Source organism: Narcine bancroftii, chromosome 2 (genome assembly GCF_036971445.1).
Source record: "Narcine bancroftii isolate sNarBan1 chromosome 2, sNarBan1.hap1, whole genome shotgun sequence".
Lineage (NCBI taxonomy): Eukaryota > Metazoa > Chordata > Chondrichthyes > Torpediniformes > Narcinidae > Narcine > Narcine bancroftii.
The window spans coordinates 236556849-236579612 of record NC_091470.1 but is presented as its reverse complement, the minus strand read 5'-3'; the positions used below and the strand labels follow the sequence as shown (position 1 = coordinate 236579612).

The window sequence follows — 22764 nt, the reverse complement described above, 5'->3', positions numbered from 1 at the left end:
TCTGAGAATCTCCGGAGAAAAAACTTATGCTGATTATGATGCAGCAGGACATAACGCTGATGAATTTACCGAGATGGTGTCTGATCCAAACCTTAGACCAGAGCAAATTTACAATGGTGAAGGAATAGCTCTCTACTGGCGCTACGAGAAAAACATGTACAGCGGCTGATGAAAGAGCACCATCAGGCTTCAAAGGACAAGGTGACTGTTCTCGGGTGTGCAAATGCTGCAGGGTTGGCAGTGCTTGGAAGAAGCCAACATTTGAGATGCCTCAAAGGTTAACTGCGCATTGTTGTGCTAACAAGAAAACAGGGATAACCAGAGAAATATGTGCTGATTGGTGCAATAACCTCTTCGTATCAGCTGCACGAGCATAGGGAGGTTGGACTAGAAGAATACGGCAAAATCATATTGGTCCGAGACAACTGCTCAGCACAACCCCCTGCTGAAGATCTTGTTCAAAATTATGCTTTCAGCATTTACCTTCCCCCCCCCCCCCCAACCCCACAATGATACATTGTTAATACAGCTTTGTGACCAAGGAATTTTACATTCAATGAAGACCAATTATAAAGCCTTTTTTTTTCAGAACTGCATGCTTGATTCAGTCAACAGAGACATTAGTATCAAAGACTACCTGAAACAGTTCACTCTTAAGGATGCCATTTATGTGCTTGGAAAAATGTAACTAAAGCCACTTTAAAAAATGCTCGTCCTGCAACGATGTTCGCTGAAAATGATCCTGCAGCTGAAGACTTTGATGGATTCCATGTCGGCGTTGCAGCAGAAAATGTAAACATGGCAGAGGCAGTTGGCATCGAAAAAGTGCTGAACATTGAAAAGGATGCACCTGTTGTGCATTCCTTGAGTGATGGAGAAATTGCTAAAATAATGATAAAGCGTGACTAAACTTGTGATGAGGAAGAAGATATTGTGAGCACAGGTGTAAAAATTACCCCAGATGATACGGTCAAACGGTGCGATCAGTTAATTGGTGACAAGGAACAATGTACATTTATCACTGAACATGTGATTATGGCAGTTTATTCAATTAAAGAGACCATGCTTAGACAGAAACCTCTTTTAATGAGGCTGCAAGAAGTCCTGAAAAAGACTCCGACCTGAAGACAATGATGAACACATTGTTGTTATTTGCTTTTACTGCTTTTATGTTTGAAGTTTTACTGCAAGTTTAACTTAAAAGCTTATTTTGAGTAGGTTAATGTTTGAAGTTTTAATGTATGTTTTAGTGAAAAATTAAAAATCACACTAGTGATTGTATGGTCATTCTTTAGCTCACCCCCACCCTGTTACAGCACCCCTTCAACCGCCCCCTATTCAACACCGTGTGTCTTTATTTTGCGCTAATCTGAACCGCCACCATTTTAATTTCATAATCTGAATACCAAGAAGTGTCTGGTCCCAAATATTTTGGATTAAAGGATAAGCACCTGTACACCAGAACAACATTTTCCAATGGCTGGTCTGACAGGTCAGGACGAGGTGAGGTAATGACTGTAACGAGAGTGGTGCAGTCATGTTCAGCATCTTCAGTCCCTTCATCGATTGGTTATGGTAGGAACAAGGCAAGGTTGATAGCTGTTAAATACTAAATGGTGTAATTAGGATGAGATAATAAAATAGCTTCATAACTGGTCTGTTGTAATGTTGTAAAATCCTGGGTTGCCATGGACTGAGTAGTAACACCACTACATGCGATAGGCAAACAACATAGGGGCTGTCCAATACAATAGGAAAAGTCTTTTCCACTGTTGTGGCACTATTGCACCATCTCCAAATTTGTCAACGATACCACAGTAGTGGGTCGTATAAAGGAAGGGGATGAGTTAGCTTACAGGAGGAAGATTGAAAACTTGGGAAAATGGTGTACCAACAATAACCTCACTCACTGTCAGCAAAACTAAGGAGCTGATTGTTGGCTTCAGGAAAAGAAAGCCAGAGATACACAATCCAGTGATTATTGGGGGATCAGAGGTGGAGAGGGTGAACAAATGTAGGTTCTTGGGGCTCACTATCTCGGAGGATCTTTCTCAGGAGTTTGCGGAGGTTTGGCGTGCCACCAGAAACCCTGACAAATTTTAAAGAAGTGTGGTGACTGGCTGCATCATGGTCTGGTATAGGAACACCAATATCCTTGAGCATAAACCCCTCCAAAAAGTAGTGGACACAGCCCAGGACATTATAGGCAAAACCATTCCCTCTATTGAGTACATCTACAGGGAACACTGCCATCAGAGGTCATCAGCAATCATGAAAGACCCACATCACCCAGCACATGCTCTGGTCTCGCTGCTGCCATCAAGAAAGAGGTCTAAGTGCCACAAGTCTCGCACCACCAGGTTCAGGAACAGCTGCTATTCCTCCACCCACCATCAGACTCTTCACCAACAAACTGAATCAGGGGCTAATTTAAGAACTCTTCCTTGTGCACTTTATTGATTTTCTTTGTTCTCCCTGTATTGCAGTCAGTTTGTTTACATGTGTTATCTGTTTACAGTTCTTTTATTTGTTTGCAGTTTTTTTTTGCACCACCAATTAGTGGTAATACTTCCATGCCCACAGGGAAAAGGAATCTCAGGGTTGTACGTGATGTCATGTATTTGAAATCTGACCAAGACACAATGAATTTCTAATTTGGTATGCCACACTCTGTGGTAGTTCCAGAAACATTCCCAGAGTTGTTCAGTAAACTGTGGCTCCCAACTTACTTCAGATATTGGGTGGGGGTGGGGGGGGCGGGTGCACAAAAGGCACTGCTCTCCTCTAAAGCCAATATCAGGAGCTTTCCAACTTGACTTTGAACAGGGAATTCTCTTTCATATTGCTAGACAATTTAATCCCAATCGCCTGTTCCACAGATCCCTCATGTCATTGGAATGGGATTATTTAAAGAAAAGATGAAAGAGGAGGAGGAGGCAATTCTTCAGGTTGTGTTTGGGCACAAGGCCGAACAATGCCATGCCAACTGCCCTTCAGGACCACACCAGCAGCATTCATCCTGTGACCCATCGTGGGCTGGCCTCCACCTATTTAAAAACTGTAAACACCTCATGTTTCATCCCATTCCTCAGCCTCTTATTTCCATTGTTGGTCCTTTGATAGAAACTGATCCATGTGCTTCTCCCTTTTGTCACTTACGGGGAAAAGATTTTCTCAATCTGTATTAGCCAATGTAGACATTGCTAATGTAGCAGTAAAAGGGAAAGCATGGTTAGTACAGCAATTACAGGATCAGCGATTGGGACTGGTAATCGAATCCCACGCTGTCTGTAAAGAGATGGTACATTCTCCCCGTGCCTGAGTGGGTTTTCCCCCTGGGGGCTCCAGTTTCTTCACACCATTCAAAATGTACCGGGTGGGGGGTTGTAGATTAATTGGGTGTAATTGGGCAGCCCAAGCTCATGGGCCGAAATGACCTGTTACCGGGTGGTTTGCCTAAATTTATATAAATTTTAATTTAATTCAGCCAAGGTTTTTATTTTCCAATCAGAATTCATCATTTTTAAATGTTTAGGTATGTTTTGGCAACATGAAATTTAGCAAAGTTTGGATAGCCAGCCGTTGATTATCTGCTAAGGGAAAGCCAGCACATTCATCACATTTACTCTGATATCTTGCCAAAAAATCTACCATTGTTTCCCCTGGCTGATGCAAAGTCTCAGTCACTTCTCCGCTATCCCCAGCCTTCTGGGTGGCCTGCATAATGGACTGTTTGCCAGCCAGAGAGTCATCTCCCTGTGCCAGTAATAGAAGTATCGGCTCCTCATCAGAATCTGATGATTCACACTTAATAGGTTTTATGACCTACTTTTACTTTATGCTCTCATAACTAGCCTTTAGCAGGGGAGCACTGGGCTGAGTAGAAACAGATACAGTCCCAGCAGCTGCTAGAATAACACCATCTACATCAGAACATAGGGGCTGGCATGTAAAATTTGGACAGGCAGGGCCAATGGCTGGAAGGAATTGATTTAACCCATCATCCTTTACAAAGGGTATTTTTGGATACTAAGAGGTAGGTGGGTTAGGGGACTGCAGCATAAGATAAAAGCTCACATTTGACTGGAGGGAAAAATAATGCTTTTATTAGATAACTACAGCTGACGTGGACTTTTTACCCCCTCCATAAATCTTCGTCCGCGAAGCCAAGCCAAAGAAAAAAGAAGACATAGGTAGGGTTCATGAATAGGCTCTGGAGGGGTTTAGGGTTTAGGAGGGAAAAGAGGGTTATATACGGGCTCCTGGGGGAGGAGCCGGGAGGTGGGACCAGTCGTCAGTACAGGACACCTCAAGTGAATCCCAGTTCACTAGATTCACCTCTTCCTTCAGAATTAAGGGTCTATGGATGAAGAGAACAAGAATCAGAAACTGGTAATAGATACAGAGGAGAAATATTTACAATACTGTCTACAGATTCAGGCTGTCTGGAGATCCTGGTGGAGCGCCTTAGCACTGGGGGGGCTTGGGTTCCTTTAATCTCCTGGTCCACCTGAGAGCTGGGGTTCCGGCTCGATGATAGGAGGGGTTCGCTCTCCTTCTGAATCCGGTCCTCTGAGGTCCTGTGCGTGAATAGGGAGAAAAAGCTTAGTAGCTTGTGGGTCACCTGAGGCAACAGATCCCCTGTTCCTGCAGGTGCCAAGTCCCTGATGGAGATGGTGTCCTCCCTGCCATCCGGGTACTCCACATAGGTATCTGTGGGGTTGTCATGGAGCAGTTTCACCCTTTCCACCGGGGGGGGGGGGGTGGGGATCTGTCTTGCTTCTCCTCATTTTTATCTTAAGAAGGACTGGACCAAGACGAGCGAGCCAGGCAGGGAGTGTCGTCCCTGATGCTGATCTTCTGTTGAATGTGAACATGAGCTCATGAGGAGTAGCATTGGTCGCAGTGCAGAGTAGCGACCAAATTAGGTGGAGAGCGATGGGGAGGACATCTGCCAGCGTGAGTCTGGAAGGCCTTTTTGTTTCAGGGCAAGTTTGACAGCTTTCCAGATCATGGCATTCTCCTTTTCAACCCGTATGTTCCTCCGGGGGTTGTTACTGGTAGTCCTGCTGGAAGCAATGCCCCTCATGAAGGCTGAGTCCCGGTTGCTATGAATATAGCTGGATACCTGAACAAGGTGAAAATAGAGTCTAGGGCCATCATAATGGACAAGGCGGATGTGTCTGAGCATGGGATGGCAAACGGGAAGCAGGAGTACTCATCGATGACTGAGAGAAAGTAGATGATCGTGTTCGTGGAGGGAGAGGTTTCTTAAATTCAATGCTGAGCCATACGAAGAGCCTGGATGATTTGAACAGGTGCACTTTCACGGGGTAAATAAAGTGCGGCTTGCACTCAGTGCTGACCTGGCATGACCTGTTAATTTCCCTGATGTCTCCTTTTGAGTAAGGAAAATTGCGAGACTTGACAAAATGAGTGATACGAGTGACCCCGGGATGGCAGAGTTCATTGCATATGGTCTGCAGTTGACCGGTATGTGTGGAGGCACAGCATTCTCTGGACAAGCCTCAAAACTGTAGGTGGAGAGTTCAAACCTCCACCTAACAATTTTGTCATTCTTGATTTTTCCCCCTTGGCATTGCTGAACATGAATGCGACTGAGTACTGGTCTGTGAGGAGCGTAAATCTTTCACCAGCCAGGTAGTGCCTCCAGTACCATACAATTTCTCCAATGGCCTGAGCCTCCTTTTCCACAGACGAGTTCTGGAGCTTGTGGCCTTCAAGCGTCCGTGATAAAAAAGCAACCGGCCTGCCCACCTGATTGAGAGTAGCAGCTAGGGCTACGTCTGAAGCGTCATTTGGAAACGTACATTCACATCTACCGTGTGCATGGCAGCTTTCACAATGTAACTTTGGATGTAATTAAAAGCTGTCTGGGCTTCGGCCAAAAGGGGGATATTAGTAGCCTTTAAGAAGGGATGAACCTTGTTAGTATATTGAGGGACCCACTGGGTGTAATATGAGAAAAAAAACCCAGGAATCTCCTCAAATGCTTTGTGGTTCAGGGGAGGGCAAGCTCTAACAGGCGGCACATCCTATGAGGGTCGGGGCCAATTACACCATTCTCCACCACATAGCCAAGGATAGCCAGTCAAGTAGTCCTGAATAGACATTTGTCAGAATTGTAGGTGAGATTCAGGGTTCTCACAGCGTGGAGAAAGCTCTGGAGATTGGCATCATGGTCTTCTATGGTGTGGCCACAGTTGCTGACATTTTGAACGTAGGGTAAGGTAGCCTTGAGCCTATACTCATCCACCATTCTGTCCATTTTCCGCTGGAAAATAGACACCCCATTGGTAATGCCAAAAGGGACCCTCCAGAACATATAGAGTTGACTGTTAGCCTCAAATGCTGTGTTAGGGTTGTCCTGGGAATGGATTGGCTGGGGGTGATAAGCAGCTTTCAGGTCAATGGTTGAATAGACCCAATACTGCGCGATATCATTCACCATATCCAAAATGCAAGGGAGGGGGTATGCAGCCAGGAGTGTGTATCTGTTAATTGTTTGGCTGTAGTCAATCACTAATCTGGACTTGTTTTCCCCTTTTACTACCACCACTTGCGCTCTCCACGGGCTGGTACTGGGTTCGATGATTCCCTCCTCTCGAAGGCGCTGTGTCGCCATCTTTATAAGCTCCCTGTCTGCCTGGCTTACGGTCGGCAGACAGGTTTGTGAATGGTGGAGGTGGGGGGGGTGGGTGGTCGATGTTCAGCGTGGAGAGGCTGCAAATGGGTTCTGGTTTTGAGGGCTCTCCATTCTGAACCGTTACCAGGGGAAGGGGTGCAGAAAACTCCAAATTTTAAGGTGGCACAGGAAGTCCAGACCTAACAATACAATTCATCTAAAATATACATGCAAAATTTACGAAAATCCCTCCCTTCAAATGACAGATGAACTAAACAATGTTTCTGTATACATGCCGAATGGGACTGGGACGCTAGGAAGATTCAGTGAGTAGATGGGTACATTTTTAAGTTATATTTTTGCACTGTCTGTGAAACTTTCCGTGGAGCCTGTGTCAATCAGGCACTTGGTTGAATGTCCGTTTACCTTCACCATTACCATCGAGTTGCTGAGCTCTTTTCTGGTCAAGGAACAGTGATACCAGGTAGCCGGAGACACTGTGTGTTCTTCCCTTGAGTGGCCCCCTCCATCCTGAGTCGATCTGTGCAGGTAAGATGGCGCTGACCCCATGGCGTGGCAAGATGGCCGCCCTCCTTCCTCCTCCTCTGATGATGGTGCCAAATGCAAAATTGGGCCACTGCAAGATCGCCACCGAGCATTTTTGCACGGTTTCCGTCAGCAGCGGGTTGCACAGCAGGTGATCTCGGTCAAGTCTGGCACAGATGAGTTGGGGCCGGAATCGGATCCAAGAGCAGAACAGGCCATAGAATTCGCCAGACCTCCCTTCATACGTAGACCCTTGGCTAATGTCCCTTCTTCCCACAGCTGGAGCACGCCGAGTCTTTGGCCAGGCAATGGGCACGGGAGTGCTGCTCCTTGCCGCAGAGAAAGCACTCCTGGGATCGGGAAGTGGCAGCTGTTAGAGCGGGGACCACCATAACGGGAGCAGCTGGTCCTTGGAAGTGCTCACTAAGAAACAACACAAGTTCTCTGGCCTCTTGTTCTCAAGACTGACCTATTCCAGTGATTTGGCCAGCTCGATGTGGCTAGTGAGGTCCTTCCTTCCGAACTCATGCAGTCGCTGCCTCACAAACCTCAAGTGAACTCCTGCAACCATAGTGTCCCGGATCTGTTCATCTTCCCAGACGCGGCCCGAAGTAGCCTCATACCTACATTTCTTAGCCAGTGTCCATAGATCCAGCAGTTAATCGTCAATCGACTCTCCGAGCCATTGGTGGCATAGGGCGAGCCAGAACCTTGCTAGGACCTCGTTCGGAGTCTTCATGTAGTGGGCCTTCAGTGTCTCACCACCAACCTCATACGTTGGGTAGTCTCAGACGACTTTGTACCCCTTCACCCTATCCTTGAGATGAGCGCTGACATCCGGAGCCCATCTGTATGGAAGATGTCCCTGGTTGCATTCAAGTAGGCCTGGAAGCAGTCTAGTCAATATGCGAACTCCTCAGCCACGTTGGGGGACTGTGTGGGTCTATTAACAGTATACTGGGCTTGAGCAACGCCTTGTTTGTTAAGCTAATAAAATTGTAGCATAGATAAAAGCTCACACTTGACTGGAGGGAGAACGAACGCTTTTATTAGCTTACAACACAGGTAGGGTTCTCGAATAGGCTTCAGAGGGGTTCAGGGTTTAGGCAGGAAACCAGGGTTATATACGGGCTCCTGGGGAGAAGGGCCGGGAGGCGGGACCAGTCATCAGTACAAGACACCTCTAGTGAATCCCAGTTCACTACGGGAAATTAGATATTTCAGAAAATGCAAACATTTTCTTTTTTTAAAATATTTTATTTGAATTCTTGAACCATGATACATATTAAAAAAAAACAAATAATATATATGACCAAAAACAAAACATGATATATATGATATACTACCCCTACCACCCACCCTCCTCTCATAATAACCCTCCCGTCCACCCTATCCCCCACATACCCAACCCTACAACCAACAAACCTCACCTGCAAGAAAAAAAAGGAGATATAACAATTAATTACCATGGATTAGCGTAACACCCCTACAGTGTGGCTGGAGAATTCAAGTGTTAAACCCATATAATCCAAATAAGGACTCCAAGTTTTCCAATTAAAAAAGTGATTATCATGTAAATTATGTTATTTTTTCCAATGGAATACAAAATCTCAATTCCGTATGCCATCTATGCATACTCAAATCAGTCTCATTTTTCCAAGTAATCACTAAACATTTTCAAGCTACAGTTAATGCTAATCTCAGACATTTATTTTTCCTTCTCAATTCTGGGAGGTTGCTGTTGCCACTAAGCATAACTGAAAACAATCTATAATCCAAATCCCACTGAGGATCTCTGTTCCTATCTCGGGTTTAATCCTACCAAGTTTGAATTTTAGTTAAATTAAAAGATCCTCCATATGGCATGTGTCCCTGAGACCCACCCATACAAAGGTGACAGGTCACTGATAATGACCATTTTCTTTAATTACCATCTCGGCTGGGAATCCAAAAGGGTCAATAGGATCTCTTACTTGTTGCTGATGTTTTATCAGTCGTTTGACCTTCTGATGCATTTTCCTTGTCAAGCAAGGAGCTCATAACATAACAATTTACAGCACGGAAACAGGCCATTAGGCCCTTCTAGTCCGCATCGAACCAAACACCCCTCTCTAGTCCCACCTCCCTGCACAATGCCCATAACCCTCCATCTTCTTCTCATCCATATACCTGTCCAACCTTTTCTTAAATAATACAATTGACTCCGCCGCCACTATTTCTCCCGGAAGCTCATTCCACACGTCTACCACTCTCTGAGTAAAGAAGTTCCCCCTCATATTACCTCTAAACCTCTGCCCCTTAATTCTTAACTCATGTCCTCTTGTTTTAATCTTTCCTCCTCTTAACAGAAATAGTCTGTCCACATCCACTCTGTTTATCCCTTTCATAATCTTAAATACTTCTATCAAATCCCCTCTCAACCTTCTACGCTCCAAAGAATAAAGACCTAATCTGTCCAATCTCTCCCTATACTCTAGATGCTTAAACATGGGTTTACCTTTCTTTGTTTCTGAGTTGTGCTGTCTTTAATCCTGCATTATCTTTGCTCTGATGCTCTCCCATAAGTGTGTAGAGATCTAATTTCTTACACAATATATTACTGCTTATGTCATTATATGAAACAATCCTTGAAACTGGAAAAATGTCATCTTAAAATTGGGGCAGTCCTATGCAAAGAATCCAAAATTCTTGTTGAAAAAAATCACAATACTGCTGCCATCTTCCTGACGGCTCTGACGCAGTTTCGTGCATGCCCTGTTAGTTATTTGCCAAGTCTCAGGACTCCTCCGCTGGGTCCAAGCTCAGGTCCTGTACAGGCTTTAAATGGCCTGTAACAGGAGCTGACCATGATTTATTTTAAAATATCCAAATAAACTTTGATCATTTGTTATCAAAATATTGTGGTTTTGCTTTTAACAGGATTGACTGGCCAGCGGAAGGTGTTGGATTTAGGGGTTGCCTTGTACAAAGGGTATCAATCAAAACCAATATTTTAGGTGTAAATTCTGGGGTTGTCCTATACAGAGTCATCCTATACAATGGCATATACAGTAAACAAAGCTAAGATTTACAGGATATAATATACAGTACAACTATGAACCAAGACTAAAACTATTTGCCAAGAGCACTCACCAGTGGTCTGTGAAACAAGCCTAGAACATCTCCAATTGCAGCTTATATTTTGCTTGGTTTTGCCTTTAATTTTTCAAAACTTCTGTCTGGTACTTCTCTGGTTCTCTCACTCCTTCCCTCAATTCTTGTCTCAGCCCATTGGCATCTTGGCTCAGCGTGGGTCACTGGCCAGGGGTCAGGGACTTTTAACTTCTTTGTCGCTTTTTCTTAAAAATCTTTTGCCTCAGCCGAACAGGGATTTTGGCTCAGAAATTACAGATAAAGCAGTTTGCCAAATCTATCAACAAAATTAATTTTATGTACTGTTGTCAACTATGCCAAATCTGTCCAAATCAATTTTATTACTTTTTTTCTCATTCTGATGTTCTGATCAATTTTAATATGGATCCTGCCGATGATGCCAAATTTGTTAACAAAATAAAGTGGTTTGGAGACCTTGAGTATTGTTTCATAGACTTGATTTCACATGATATATCACGGGGAGTAGGCAATTTCCACTGCTCACCATCTCTGAACTCTACTTCTACAAGGATGTATATTCATACAGAGAGACAAGCAAGCTGTAACAGAAAATAAAATCACATTATGGAATAAACCCAATGAAAATTACATCAAGACGTTTACTACAATTTTTGTCTTAAATTCTTAGTTTTATCTAATATGAAAGAGAGAGAGTGTCAACAACCACTGCTAGCACCATCGACAATGGTCAGCTTAATTTATAAATAACATCTCGCTGAATAACTGCTGTATCAAAGAAAGGGCTGTTCGCCAGCTAAGTTTGTGTCAATGTCAAAGCTGCAGCATGAACTTTATTTTGCAGAGTGGCTTCATCATAACATTTCTTCCACATACTGTAATCAAACCCTGTTTACCCCGAATTATTATGAGAACCACAAGTTAAGACGGGTTGCAGCAGCTTTTCTCATCCTCACACCATTTCCCTGTTCAAAAGGGAAGCAAATCTGGCAAAGCATGCTGTGAAAATGCAACCCAAGTGGCTTATTGGTTTTCATTTAATAGAATAGCCAGCATAAGCCTTGGGAGACAGACTTCCCACTCCAAGTAAATTAGTAGGAGCTGTCTCTCACTTAAAACATACGTCATTATAACAGCTTCTATTTATCTAATGCCTTTAATATGGAGAAAACTTTCAAAAGAGCACATTGACCAGATAATCAAAAGCTGAGACAAATGTTTTCAAAAGCATCATAAGACTTTAGTGTTAGGGTTAGGGAAGAGCACTAAGTTAAAATTTAAGGAGGGAATTCCAAGCTCAGGTCCTGTACACCTGAAGGATTGCTTAAATTTGGTGATAAGCTGAAAGCCAGAATTGCTGAAGAGTTCAAGAGCAGGAGGTATTTTGTTTGAGTGGGTCAGACTGTGGAGGTATTTAAAAGTGATACCACAGAGCAAAATACCATCCCAATAATTTCCTTGACGTCTAGAGCAGATGGAGTACCATATTGAATCCCCATACAAAATGAACTGACTTTTTTAAAATGGCTGGTGAGCAACATCTTGAATATACTAAAATGCTCATTTCCAACGGAATCTGCATTGATCCAAATTCCATTCTTATTGGGCGTACACGGGGTGCAGATTCAAACATTCGGAGTATGTCCTTGACTATTGAACCAAAGGTGCAAGCTCCCATCTATGGGATGTTGAATGAATGCGGCTTAGTCAGAAAGTTAGGTTGTCTTGGATAACAATGATTAATTGACTTTATAAGATTGTATTCTATTCCATGTGTGTCTGCCAAGGCAAAAGAATTTAAACCTTCCGAAATCAATATAAAACTCTTGTTCTTCCTTTTCGTCATCTCAATTTCAATTTGAGATTTTAAAGGTGAAATATAATTAGTAAATGCTTCTGCCTTAAAAATAATTCTCCAGAACGCTTTGGGATTTTCAATTTGTTTAAAATTTACGGTAAAACCACTGTTGTGAGAACAGTGAATTGGAGTAGGAAGGCTGAGTAGAGGCAATATGCAGAGAAAAATAAATTGAAGTGTGTTTGGGACTAAAAAATAGAAGCATAACAATTGGCTGAAAATAAATGTTTTCAAGAGAAACTTGACTTATCAGCAATTTGCTGCTTCTAATATTTTTTCCTCTGATGTGAATCCTAAATTATGTATTACTATTCATAAAATACAAATATATCTTTCAGCTCCATGTGGAAGTCGATCTACCAGTTCCGATGGTACAGTGCTGTCGCCAAACTATCCTCGAAATTATAGTACTGGACACAATTGTGTTTATTCCATCACTGTCTCCAGAGAGTTTGGTGAGTGATATTTAACTACATTATTTGAGGTTTCCGCTGTGTTATTAATAGTATATATTTGGTGTGGAGGGGAGTGGGGGGGGGGGTGTTTATTGAAGTCTTTATTGATTGCATTTACATTGAGGCACATCTATCACAGCCAGTTCTCCCAGTTGACCTGAAAAACACAGATACAAGTCTGTAAATTTAGGGAAACAGATAAAGTGGGTTCTGAAAGCATCATGGAAGTTGCACATTTTGTTTCCCCTAGAAGAGAGGAGTTGTAGCAATCATTTGCATAAGGGGACCATTCTCTGTAAGCAACTCAACAAGGATTCATGAGTTCTTGGCAGTCTGATCATACACTCTCTCTCACCTCCTTCATGATTACTTCTGTACAACAGTTTAAAAGTCTGAGTTCAACACAATAATTCTTAGACTGAACTTTGAATTAACTTTCCAGAATTGTGCCTAAACTATAATGGTTTGGGTATTATATATTTACACACACACACACACACACACACACACACACACACACACACACACACACACACACACACACACACACACACTCACCAAGACAAATGGTTACTTAAACAAAAGTTGTTTTTAAATATCTTTAAACATGAAAACAGAATCACACATTAACTTATCACTTTTGACTTAACTAACCTAACTTAACCCCCTTGTAATTCTAAGCACACATGTGTGTAAGTTTAGAAAAGTTCTTTGATTCACAGTCCAATCTCACCTCACTCCTTCAAGTTTACTGGTTGCAGGCAATTCTTATACTGTACACAGAATTTAACATTTATGTATCTTCACCAGCCTTTGGTGCTTGAAAGGTAAATGGTTACTGCTCAGGAAGTTACTTGTTGGTTTTCAGAGTGAGATTTGTTGCTTGTTGGATATAAATTGTTTCCTTCCAATCAGCCACTTCAGTGTCTTGCTGAAGAAACTTGCCCCATCAGGGTTTTCCAGATGATAACCTCTTTCCTTCAGGTCACCACAGAGTTCTTCTTTTATTTCCCTTATCTTAGGTGAAACATTATATAGCCAGCTATATGGACCACAAGTGCTGAACTAAGAACTCACAACCCATCTTCAAAATGGGGGTTTTCCACAAGCTTGCCAGCTTGTCATATTCCAGTTCCAGCTGATGCTGCTGAACTGTAGAACTGAATTTTCTCCTTTCTCTCTGAGAAAAACCTGTTTGACTCTCTCTACTTGCAAAACCACATGATCTTCTTAGAACAGCAAACTGCATTGACAGACTGTGACATGGGTCCCAATCTTTTGAGTTCATTCATCTGTTGCTTTCTAAAACAATAATCTATTACTCCACAGCATGTCCAATTAACATCTGCTTGTGAAGTCTCTATCAGCATTCTTCAAAGTTTTTGCAAAGGTGCTTGGAGCCTTGAGCAGAGCTCTTGCATATTTAATGATATCTTTTTTGTGAAGTGTTTCTGTGTGTTTGTGAACTACACTAAAAAAATCCCACAGATTATATCCTTTAAAAACATATCTATATACAATACAAAGTATAGCATAATCCGTCACAACACACACACTCACCTATCCCACACATACATGTATATTCGAGTATAGCTGGGGTTAAGTTTAGTGAAGCTGTCATGTTTATTAATCATTATTAATAAATATATTGTTTTAAAAATAACACTATCTTGGTGAAATTTATTGCCGCTGGTCTCCTTTGCTTGTCAGTATGTTCTGACTCTAATCCAAACCATTGGAGGTCACATTGTGGAATTTTGACTTCTTTGTCTGTTTGAAAACAGGGGAAGAGTTCAGATATCCTGAAATGGATGCTCATTGTATTTGGTTCCTCATCTTTGATTGAAATCTTCATAGCAAAGCATAGCCCACAAAACCAGCGGTATTTATTGCATCCACTGTCCCTGGTGTCATCTCCTCTATATCGACGAGACTTGAAGCTGATTGGGGATTGCTACTTTGAGCACTTACATTCCATCCACTGCAACAACCAGGATCTTGTGGTTGCCAGCCATTTTAATCTCACTCCCCATTCTCATACTGTCATATCTGTCAGTAGCCTATCTTACTGCCAAGTTCAAGTCACACACAAATTAAAAGAACATCCAGCCTCCAACCAGATGGCTTCAACATTGAATTTTCAAATTTCCAGTTATCTCCCCCCTTGTTTACCCTGATTCCTGTTGGTGATTCCTCTTCCCCTCCCTCACATTCTTTGCCTGCCCATCACCCACACCTTCCTTTCTCTATTTCCCTGTGGTGGTACACCACTAGCCGACTGCAGGGGGCGATCTCTGTACCTGCAGGAAGATCACCGGAGGACAGACCATACCTGCAGAGACTTTTAACTGAATAAAGTCTGTTAATAGACAATAGACAATAGACAATAGGAGCTGGAGTAGGCCCTTTGGCCCGTCGAGCCAGCACCGCCATTTTTCACATCATGGCTGATCACTACTATCAGTACCCCTTTCCAGCCTTATCCCCATAACCCTTAACTCCTTTGCCCACTAGAGTCTTATCTAACTCTCTTTTGAACATAATCAGCGAATCTACCTCTACCACCCTCTATGGCAGAGCATTCCACAGATTCACATTTCTCTGGGTAAAAAAATGTTTTCTCATCTCCGTCCTAAAGGGCCTACCCTGTATTCTTAAACTATGCCCTCTAGTCCTCGTCTCCCCCATCATTGGGAACAAGTAATCAGACTTCACCCTGTCTATCCCCCTGATAATTTTGTATACCTCAATCATGTCCCCCCTCATCCTTCTAAACTCCATCAGATACAAGTCCAGTTGTACAGTCTTTCTCAAGTTTTGTGCCTGCTTACGGCTGCAGCAGTGCATCACACTCACCACCCCTTCCCTTCGTTCTATGAGCTACTGTCCTCTTTTCAGATTCCATTTTCCTCAGCCCTCTACTATAACCTCCCAGCTTCTTACCCATTTCTCCCCCCAACCTGCGTTCACTGTTCTCCTCCTCTCTCCCATCCACCATTCTGTCCTGTTCCTTCTTACTCTTGATGAAGGGTTTTAGCCTGAAACATCGACTATTTATTGCCTTCCACAGATGCAGCCTGACCCATTAAGTTTCTGCAGCATGTTGTTTTTTTTAAATTTAAAAAAATTAGATGTACCACACTGTAACAGGCCAATTCCACCCCTTAAGTCCGTACTGCCTAATTTACAAACCATTCAACTATATCATGGTACATTTTTGAAGGGTGGGAGGAAACTGGAGCCCCTGGAAAAAGCCCACACAGACACGAGGAAAATATACAGACAGCACGGGATTTGAACCATGGTCCCAATCGCTTGTGCTGTAAAGATGTTGAGCTAACCACTACACCAACCAGGCTACCCTAGTTGCTCCAGTTTTCTTGGGACTGCAGTCTTTTTATTTGCCGAAAGCACAGGGGTGTTTTTTTTAAATTTTAATTCATATTGATATATTTGATTAACATAAATAATTGCTCATACAGATATTGATTTTTCATTATTTACAATGAACACATTTGATTTTTTTTAAATTCAATCAATTATCAAAGGTACTTATAATTGGTTGGCAAGATCTTTCACATGAATTTTAGATGATGTATTTAAGTCATCAGGACAGCCCTCAGTTATCTTAGGGATAATTGCAACTCAATTTCCCAACTCTCTGGGATAGTAGTGGCAGCAAATCCTGGAGGTTGATAAGACTCTTGGGGTGCAAGAGGTTGGTGTAGCAATTTCTTATGGCACAGGTGTGGGAGAAGTTGTAGTGGTAGAGTGGGAGTTTTCAATGCAATCCAACCTACTTTACTTAATTTGTTTAGTTGCATGATTCACTGTACACTATGAGATTAGGTCCCAAATATGGCTCATTACTCATTGCTAAATCTATTATGGTATGCTGTTTTATTTGATTAGGATAGATGTTGCCAAGATCTACCATAAATACCTTCCAGGAATTCACTGTATTTCAAACATGAATACTTATTTAAAGCTATAATGATGGTTATAATTTTTTTTTGAATATTTAAATTTTCATAGACTTTTAAAAGATGATTACAATTCTTCTTGAAAACTCCTCTGCCTTCGGTGGTGCTGCCAGAGCTGTTATAATGCCAGCGTTGACACTGGTGTGGACCCACAGAAAGCAGAGAGCAAAGTGTCAGCACTCCCCCCCCCCCCTCCCTGGGGTCCATCACCCAGTCCAACTGCCGTGGGCTCGTGCAGTGTTTAAATGAGGTGAAGGTGGTTTATTTTAAAATCGCATGATCGCATGGTTTGGGCCCAAGATGGCACCACCTAAGATTGGCAGCAGCCACGAAGGGTTGGAGACCGTGGAAGCAAAGGACTGGTGCAGGGCAGCTGAAGGGAGACCACCACCCATTTGAAAAGCAGAGGAGACATCCCATGGGAAGGTGACCCCGGCAGTGGACCAGTGAGGGGCTCTGAGGCTGAAGAACACACAGGCGGTGGACTGTTGGTGACTCAAGGCATAGGCTGTATGTGACTGTGGTCAAGGGACTCGCATCAGGCTGCAGAGTGCTGGAGGCTGGCTCAAGTGGTACCAGGTATTGGAACCAGGATGCAAGATGGTGCTGGAGGCTTCCTGATCATATCTGAGGTGTACATTTGGAGCTTGGGTTGCTGATGGTTTGGACTGAAGCTTGTGTGGCCTTGGAGGCTACAGGAGCACTGGAGGTGAAACTCTGGGTGGGGGGGGGGGGGAACTAACTCTCTTTTGCTTTTCTTTCTCTTGGTGAAAGGGGCACTGGACAATTTTTGCTGATAGTGAATCTTTGTCTGCCTTACAGTAGACTAAATGAAATTACGTGCAATATCACATTTTCTGTAATATTACATGAAATAAAATAATTGAATCTTTGGAGGATGAGGTAGGGGACGGTTATGGTTAGTGGTTGAAGAGGGAGAGGGATGCCTCAACACATCTCCTTTCTTACTTTGTCGTGGTGCCTCTCATCTCAGTTTCCTCATGCTTGCCTGTCATCATATTCTTTTCATATCATCCCCCAACATTGAAATGATTTCCTTAATCACTGAGGATACCTCTGCAATCCTGCTATATTCCCTGTCTTTCGTGCTGACTGTGTAAAGATACAAATTGAGTTTCCAGCCACATCTCAGCATGTGATGTGTGGAGGAGGATAATTCATGGCAGAATAGACTAATCCATGAACAGAATTATTGCTGTGGTAGGGAGCGATTCCACTTGCAGCTCTAAACTTTGTCAATCGTACACATATTCTCTGAATTCTGCATTGAAGCCTGTCATGTCCAAGTCTGAAAGCACATTATTGCCCCTGACAAATCTCAGTCATCCAGACATATTCTGAAGCTGTATTAGCTTCCTTAAAAATGCAAATCTTATCTTACTCTGTCTATTGGATTCTGAATATGATTTTTTAAAAATTTTCTTTTTATTTTGACATACAACTCCTAACTATTTATCCGGGATAGTCAGGACCTGCAATTGTTTGGACTATTCCGGATTTCAGAATCATTTTGATTTCTGTCCCTTTAAGCACAGCAGAGACATGCTGCTGCCTCCAACCCCACCCCACTCACACTACTGTCCCTACACTTGCTCACCTGAGTTGCACTGTCATCTCTCCCTCTTGCCCCACTGAGTCGGGCCGCCATCTTCACCCATCACTCCAGTCACGCTGCCGCCTACCCCTCAGCCACTTGAGTTGGGTTGCCATCTCTCCCCCTCACCCAACTGAATCACACTGCCATCTCTCTTCCCTCTTGCCAGCCCGAGTTGCACTGCTGTCTCTCCCACCCTCACCTGCCTGAGTTGCGCTGCCATCTCTCCTCTTGCCTGTCTGAGTTATGCTGCCATAAACGAACCCTCGCCCACTGGAATTGTGCTGACATCTCTCCCCCCCCACCCCCCAAGTGCATGAGTCACGCTGCCTTCACTCTCTCTCTCTCTCTCTCTCTCTCGCTCTCGCTCTCGCTCTCGCTCTCTCTCTCTCTCTCTCTCTCTCTTCCCACCCCCCACTGTACCGGCTCCAGGAAAATGGCCTCCTTCTCAGTTCTCCTGCGCTAGCATTGATACAGCAGTTTCAGCTGTTTGGGGAATTATGGGTAGCGATGAATGCCATTGAGCTGCCACTGGACTGACTGAAAGCGCTGCAACGCTGGACGGGCAACAGTGTAGGCGATTCGGTGGTGCTTATAAAGTAGCAGAACATGACAGGATACACAGGAGTTGAGCTAGGGTCGCATCTGTTCATGTTTGGGTCAAACTCCATCTTTGATGAGTGGATGTCATCTACCAACAAAGGTGTCAGGTTTTGGAGGTTGCCGGTTTTTGGAATTCCAGATAAAATGTACAGCACTGTTTTAATTGTACCTAACTGACTCGTTATGTGCACATTTTCATCACTCCAAAGGAAATGGGCCAATGACCGTTTTTCTCAAGCAAAATATTTCGGTAACAATTGGGCCTAGAGCAGAGATTCTCATCCTTCCCTTCCCTCCCACATACCACCTGAAGCAATCCTTTACTAATCACAGAGCACAGATGAGGATTACTTAAAGTGGGATGTGAGTGGAAAGAAAAAGGTGGAGAACCACTGCCCTAAAAGGTCAATTCTGAAAATTTCCTAAGTGTTTTATTTTTGCAGTTCCTCGCTTTTGTCATAAGAGTTTATAATCTTCTGTGAAAACATGTGCTCTCCGGTTTGCTCCCTTTCTCTAAGAGTCAAGCCAAAGATCATATCCCAGTCCTTCCACCTGCTGTATACAGTGATTGCCTACCTGCCATTTATATGGGACCAAAATTGTATTGTATTTAGTTTGTTTTCAAAGACTGATGTATCTACGGAATGCGCACTGCAGCATTTAGCTTCCCCCCCCCCCCCCCCACCACGATGAAAGTAAAATACCCTTCCACCAAATATTTTGATCATAGTATTTGGTTTCTAGAGACAGCTCATCAACAGGTCATCAAAAATGTAAATAGAATTTGGCATTCATTGTTAAAGGGATTGAATTTAAGAGCAGTGAAGAATTGCTGCAACTGTGATGTGTACTGGTGAGGCTCCATCTGGAGTACTGTGTGCAGCTCTGGTCTCCTTACTGAAGGTAGACTGACTTTGGAAATAGTGCAGAGGAGGTTAACCAGGTTGATATCAGAGGTGAGAGGTTAGCCTGTGAGGAGAGATGGTGTTGTCTGGGACTTTACTCATTAGAATTCAGATGAATTCTATACAATTACATATACAATTATGAAAGGGAGGCAGGAAAATTGTTTGCACTGGTAGGTGAGACTAAAACTATGGGACATAGCCTCAAGATTCAATAGAATAGATTGAGGATGGAGATGAACAGGAACTATTTTTCCAATGAGTACAGGTGCTCCTCAACTTATGATGGGATTGCATTCCGCAAACAAATCATTTCAAAGAAGAATACCGCACCTATCATTTTTTTTATAATTAAATTTTAAATACATGTGTTTCACACTGAGTAAACCATTAATGCACATAGCTAAAAGCAGGCTGGGCATGAAGACTGAAGCATTGAAGTAAAATTAATTGCTGGATGGTGGAGAAGCTTACCATATTTCGCAAGCGCGGAAAGAGATCGGAATTCAAATTTGAAAGTATGGATTTGAATCTTTGTAACTTTGAAAAATCGTTAAGTCAGACCATTTTAAATATGGGAGTGATTCTGTGGAACTCTCCGCCCCCCCCCCCCCCCCCCCCCAAAAGCACTTGAGGCTGTCTGGTTAAATATATTTGAGCCACAGTTAGATTTTTTTCATGCCAGAGGAATTAAAGGTTGTGGGGGAAAAGGAAGATAGATGGAGCTGAGTCTGCGGTCAGATAGATGATGATCTTATTAAATGTGAAGTAGGCTTGATGGGCCAGAAGGCTGACTCCTACTCCTGTTGTCTCACCCAACACCATATGGCTGACATGATCATTGGTGACATTCATGATACACTTTCACTAACTCAACGGATCTCAGTGCCACCTGCCAAGCACGTGCTTATATCTTCAACTTACATCATCAAATAATATACATTTTTCAGATCATTTACATTTTCAAATAATTTACATCTTCAGATAAAAGCTCCCAATTTAAGATGCTAGTTGTTTTCAATCTATGAAAGATACCCAAGAGGCCCAGTAAAGCCATAAACAAACTGCATCATGTTCCTTTTGACAGTAACCATCACAGACCATGTAGGTATTTGTTTGTCATCTTTAAGCAAGTAAATATGAAACACAAGTCTATACATTATAATGAGGCAACATTGATTAATTCAATGCAACAGGTGGAAACAACCAGAATCGGCTTATTGTAACAGATTTTTCTCTTAATTTTATTAAACAAGACCATTTTTTTCAATTAAGTAATCTTTCATTCAAAACACACAAACTGCACATACATGATGTATTGCAGGCTGAGGCTCTTAGTGCAGTGCTTCTACCTATATTGGGATGGAAAGTCTGGTGAGAGAATTGTCAAACAAAATAGTTCCCATTGAAGTAGTCAGTTTTATCATACTTTTTCAAGAATTATGCTTCTTTCATCTCATTTTATTCTCCTCAATCATTTTATCTTCCTGTTTCAAGTTTACAGACATTTATTTTAAAAAAAATAAATTTAGAGATATAGAACATTAACAGCCCAGTTTGGCTCACCAGTCTGTGCCATCCAATTAACTCACAATCCCCTGTACAGTTTGAATGGTGGGAGGAAACCAGAGCCCCTGGGGAAAACCCACGCAGACAGGGGGAGAAGGTACAAACTCCTTACAGACAGTGCGGGATTTGAACCATAGTCCTGATTGCTGGCATCATAAAGAAGTTGTGCAAAGCACTACGCCCTCTGTGATGCAGTTATTTTTATTTTCATTGGAAAATTGCAGGAAATCATTGTTTTATAAGTCAGTTAAGGATTTGATACTGACCTTTTGCTGGTGGTTAAATCCAAGCTATGCCTTTCTAATGTAGGACTGATCATTCATAAAAACCTGAACATACCTCAAAATGTAGCATGGCCTGTATTTGATTAGTATTGTAACACACTGCAAGAAACAAGATAAATATGGGGAAATAAAGACAAAATATGTGGCTTTGGGTTTCTCAACAAGATTCAGTTCAAAAAACACACCATTCATTTTAAAGTCCCAAAGAAGCATTTGCAGTTGAATAAGTGAGTTGAGAAAAAAAAAACCTCCTCCCACAAAGTACAACATTGCATACATTACCTTAGAGCCCAAGTGGTATATGAGTGGAAAGGGAAGGTTGAGAACCACTGCTCTAGACCCAATTGTTATTGAAATATTTTGCTTGAGAAAAATTGCCATTGGCCTATTCCCTTTGAAGTTATGAAACCGTACACAAAACAGGATTTGCAACCTTTTTCTTTCCACTCACGTACCACCTTAAGCAATCCCTTACTAATCACAGAGCACTTATGGCATAGGGAATACTGAGGTGGAATGTGAGTTTAGGGGGGCAGTTTGAAAACCACTGCCTTAAGCAATGGCCACTAAACCAGAGCATTAAACTATTGTATAAATCTCAGAAGATTGTAAACTGTATTTTACAATTTTTACTTTTGTAGTGTTAACCTAAAGTGCATTTATACTGTGATGTTTTAACTTGGTGTTGGATGTTCACTCATTTCAATCATCTTTTTCTCCAGTGAGATCAAGGTTGATGTGTATCCAATGTTCCCTTCTGAGGTGTTGTTTTCTCTAATAAAAATACCGTACAACCAGGATTAGGTTCATAAGTATAAATGTAGCTAGAATTATTGTTTATTTTGATGGGATAAAGTTCAATATTTTACGTGGAGAGATCTTCCTAAACTTCTGAATGATCTGTCTAGATTATCTGGTTATGTTCCTTCTTTCTTGACATCTTCACTTGCTAGAAATGTTTATCTCTATCAGTACTGTCAATTCCCTTAAAAATCCTTGAAAACCCTCATCAAATCAATCACTTTACATGTTTATGGAAATACAAGTTTATGTAATCTGTTCTGATTTTTTTAATGGAAACTCTAGTATCATATTGTGAATATGTACTGCATTTCTTCTAAAGCACAATGCCTACAACAAAATTACTATGCTATATTCAGCTGTAGCCAATCCAGGCTAGAGCAAAATT

At 42.3% G+C, this 22764-nt stretch overlaps 1 protein-coding gene across 4 annotated transcripts in view; it reads left to right on the top strand.

Moving 5' to 3' along the window:
• Positions 1 to 22764, top strand: part of csmd3b (CUB and Sushi multiple domains 3b) — a 927060-nt gene that overhangs the window by 654435 nt on the left and 249861 nt on the right. For all 4 annotated transcript variants that reach the window (XM_069920534.1, XM_069920535.1, XM_069920537.1 and 1 more), the window contains one exon: positions 12500 to 12616. In XM_069920534.1, the coding sequence (XP_069776635.1) occupies positions 12500 to 12616 (117 nt within the window). The remainder of the gene's footprint in view (positions 1 to 12499; positions 12617 to 22764) is intronic.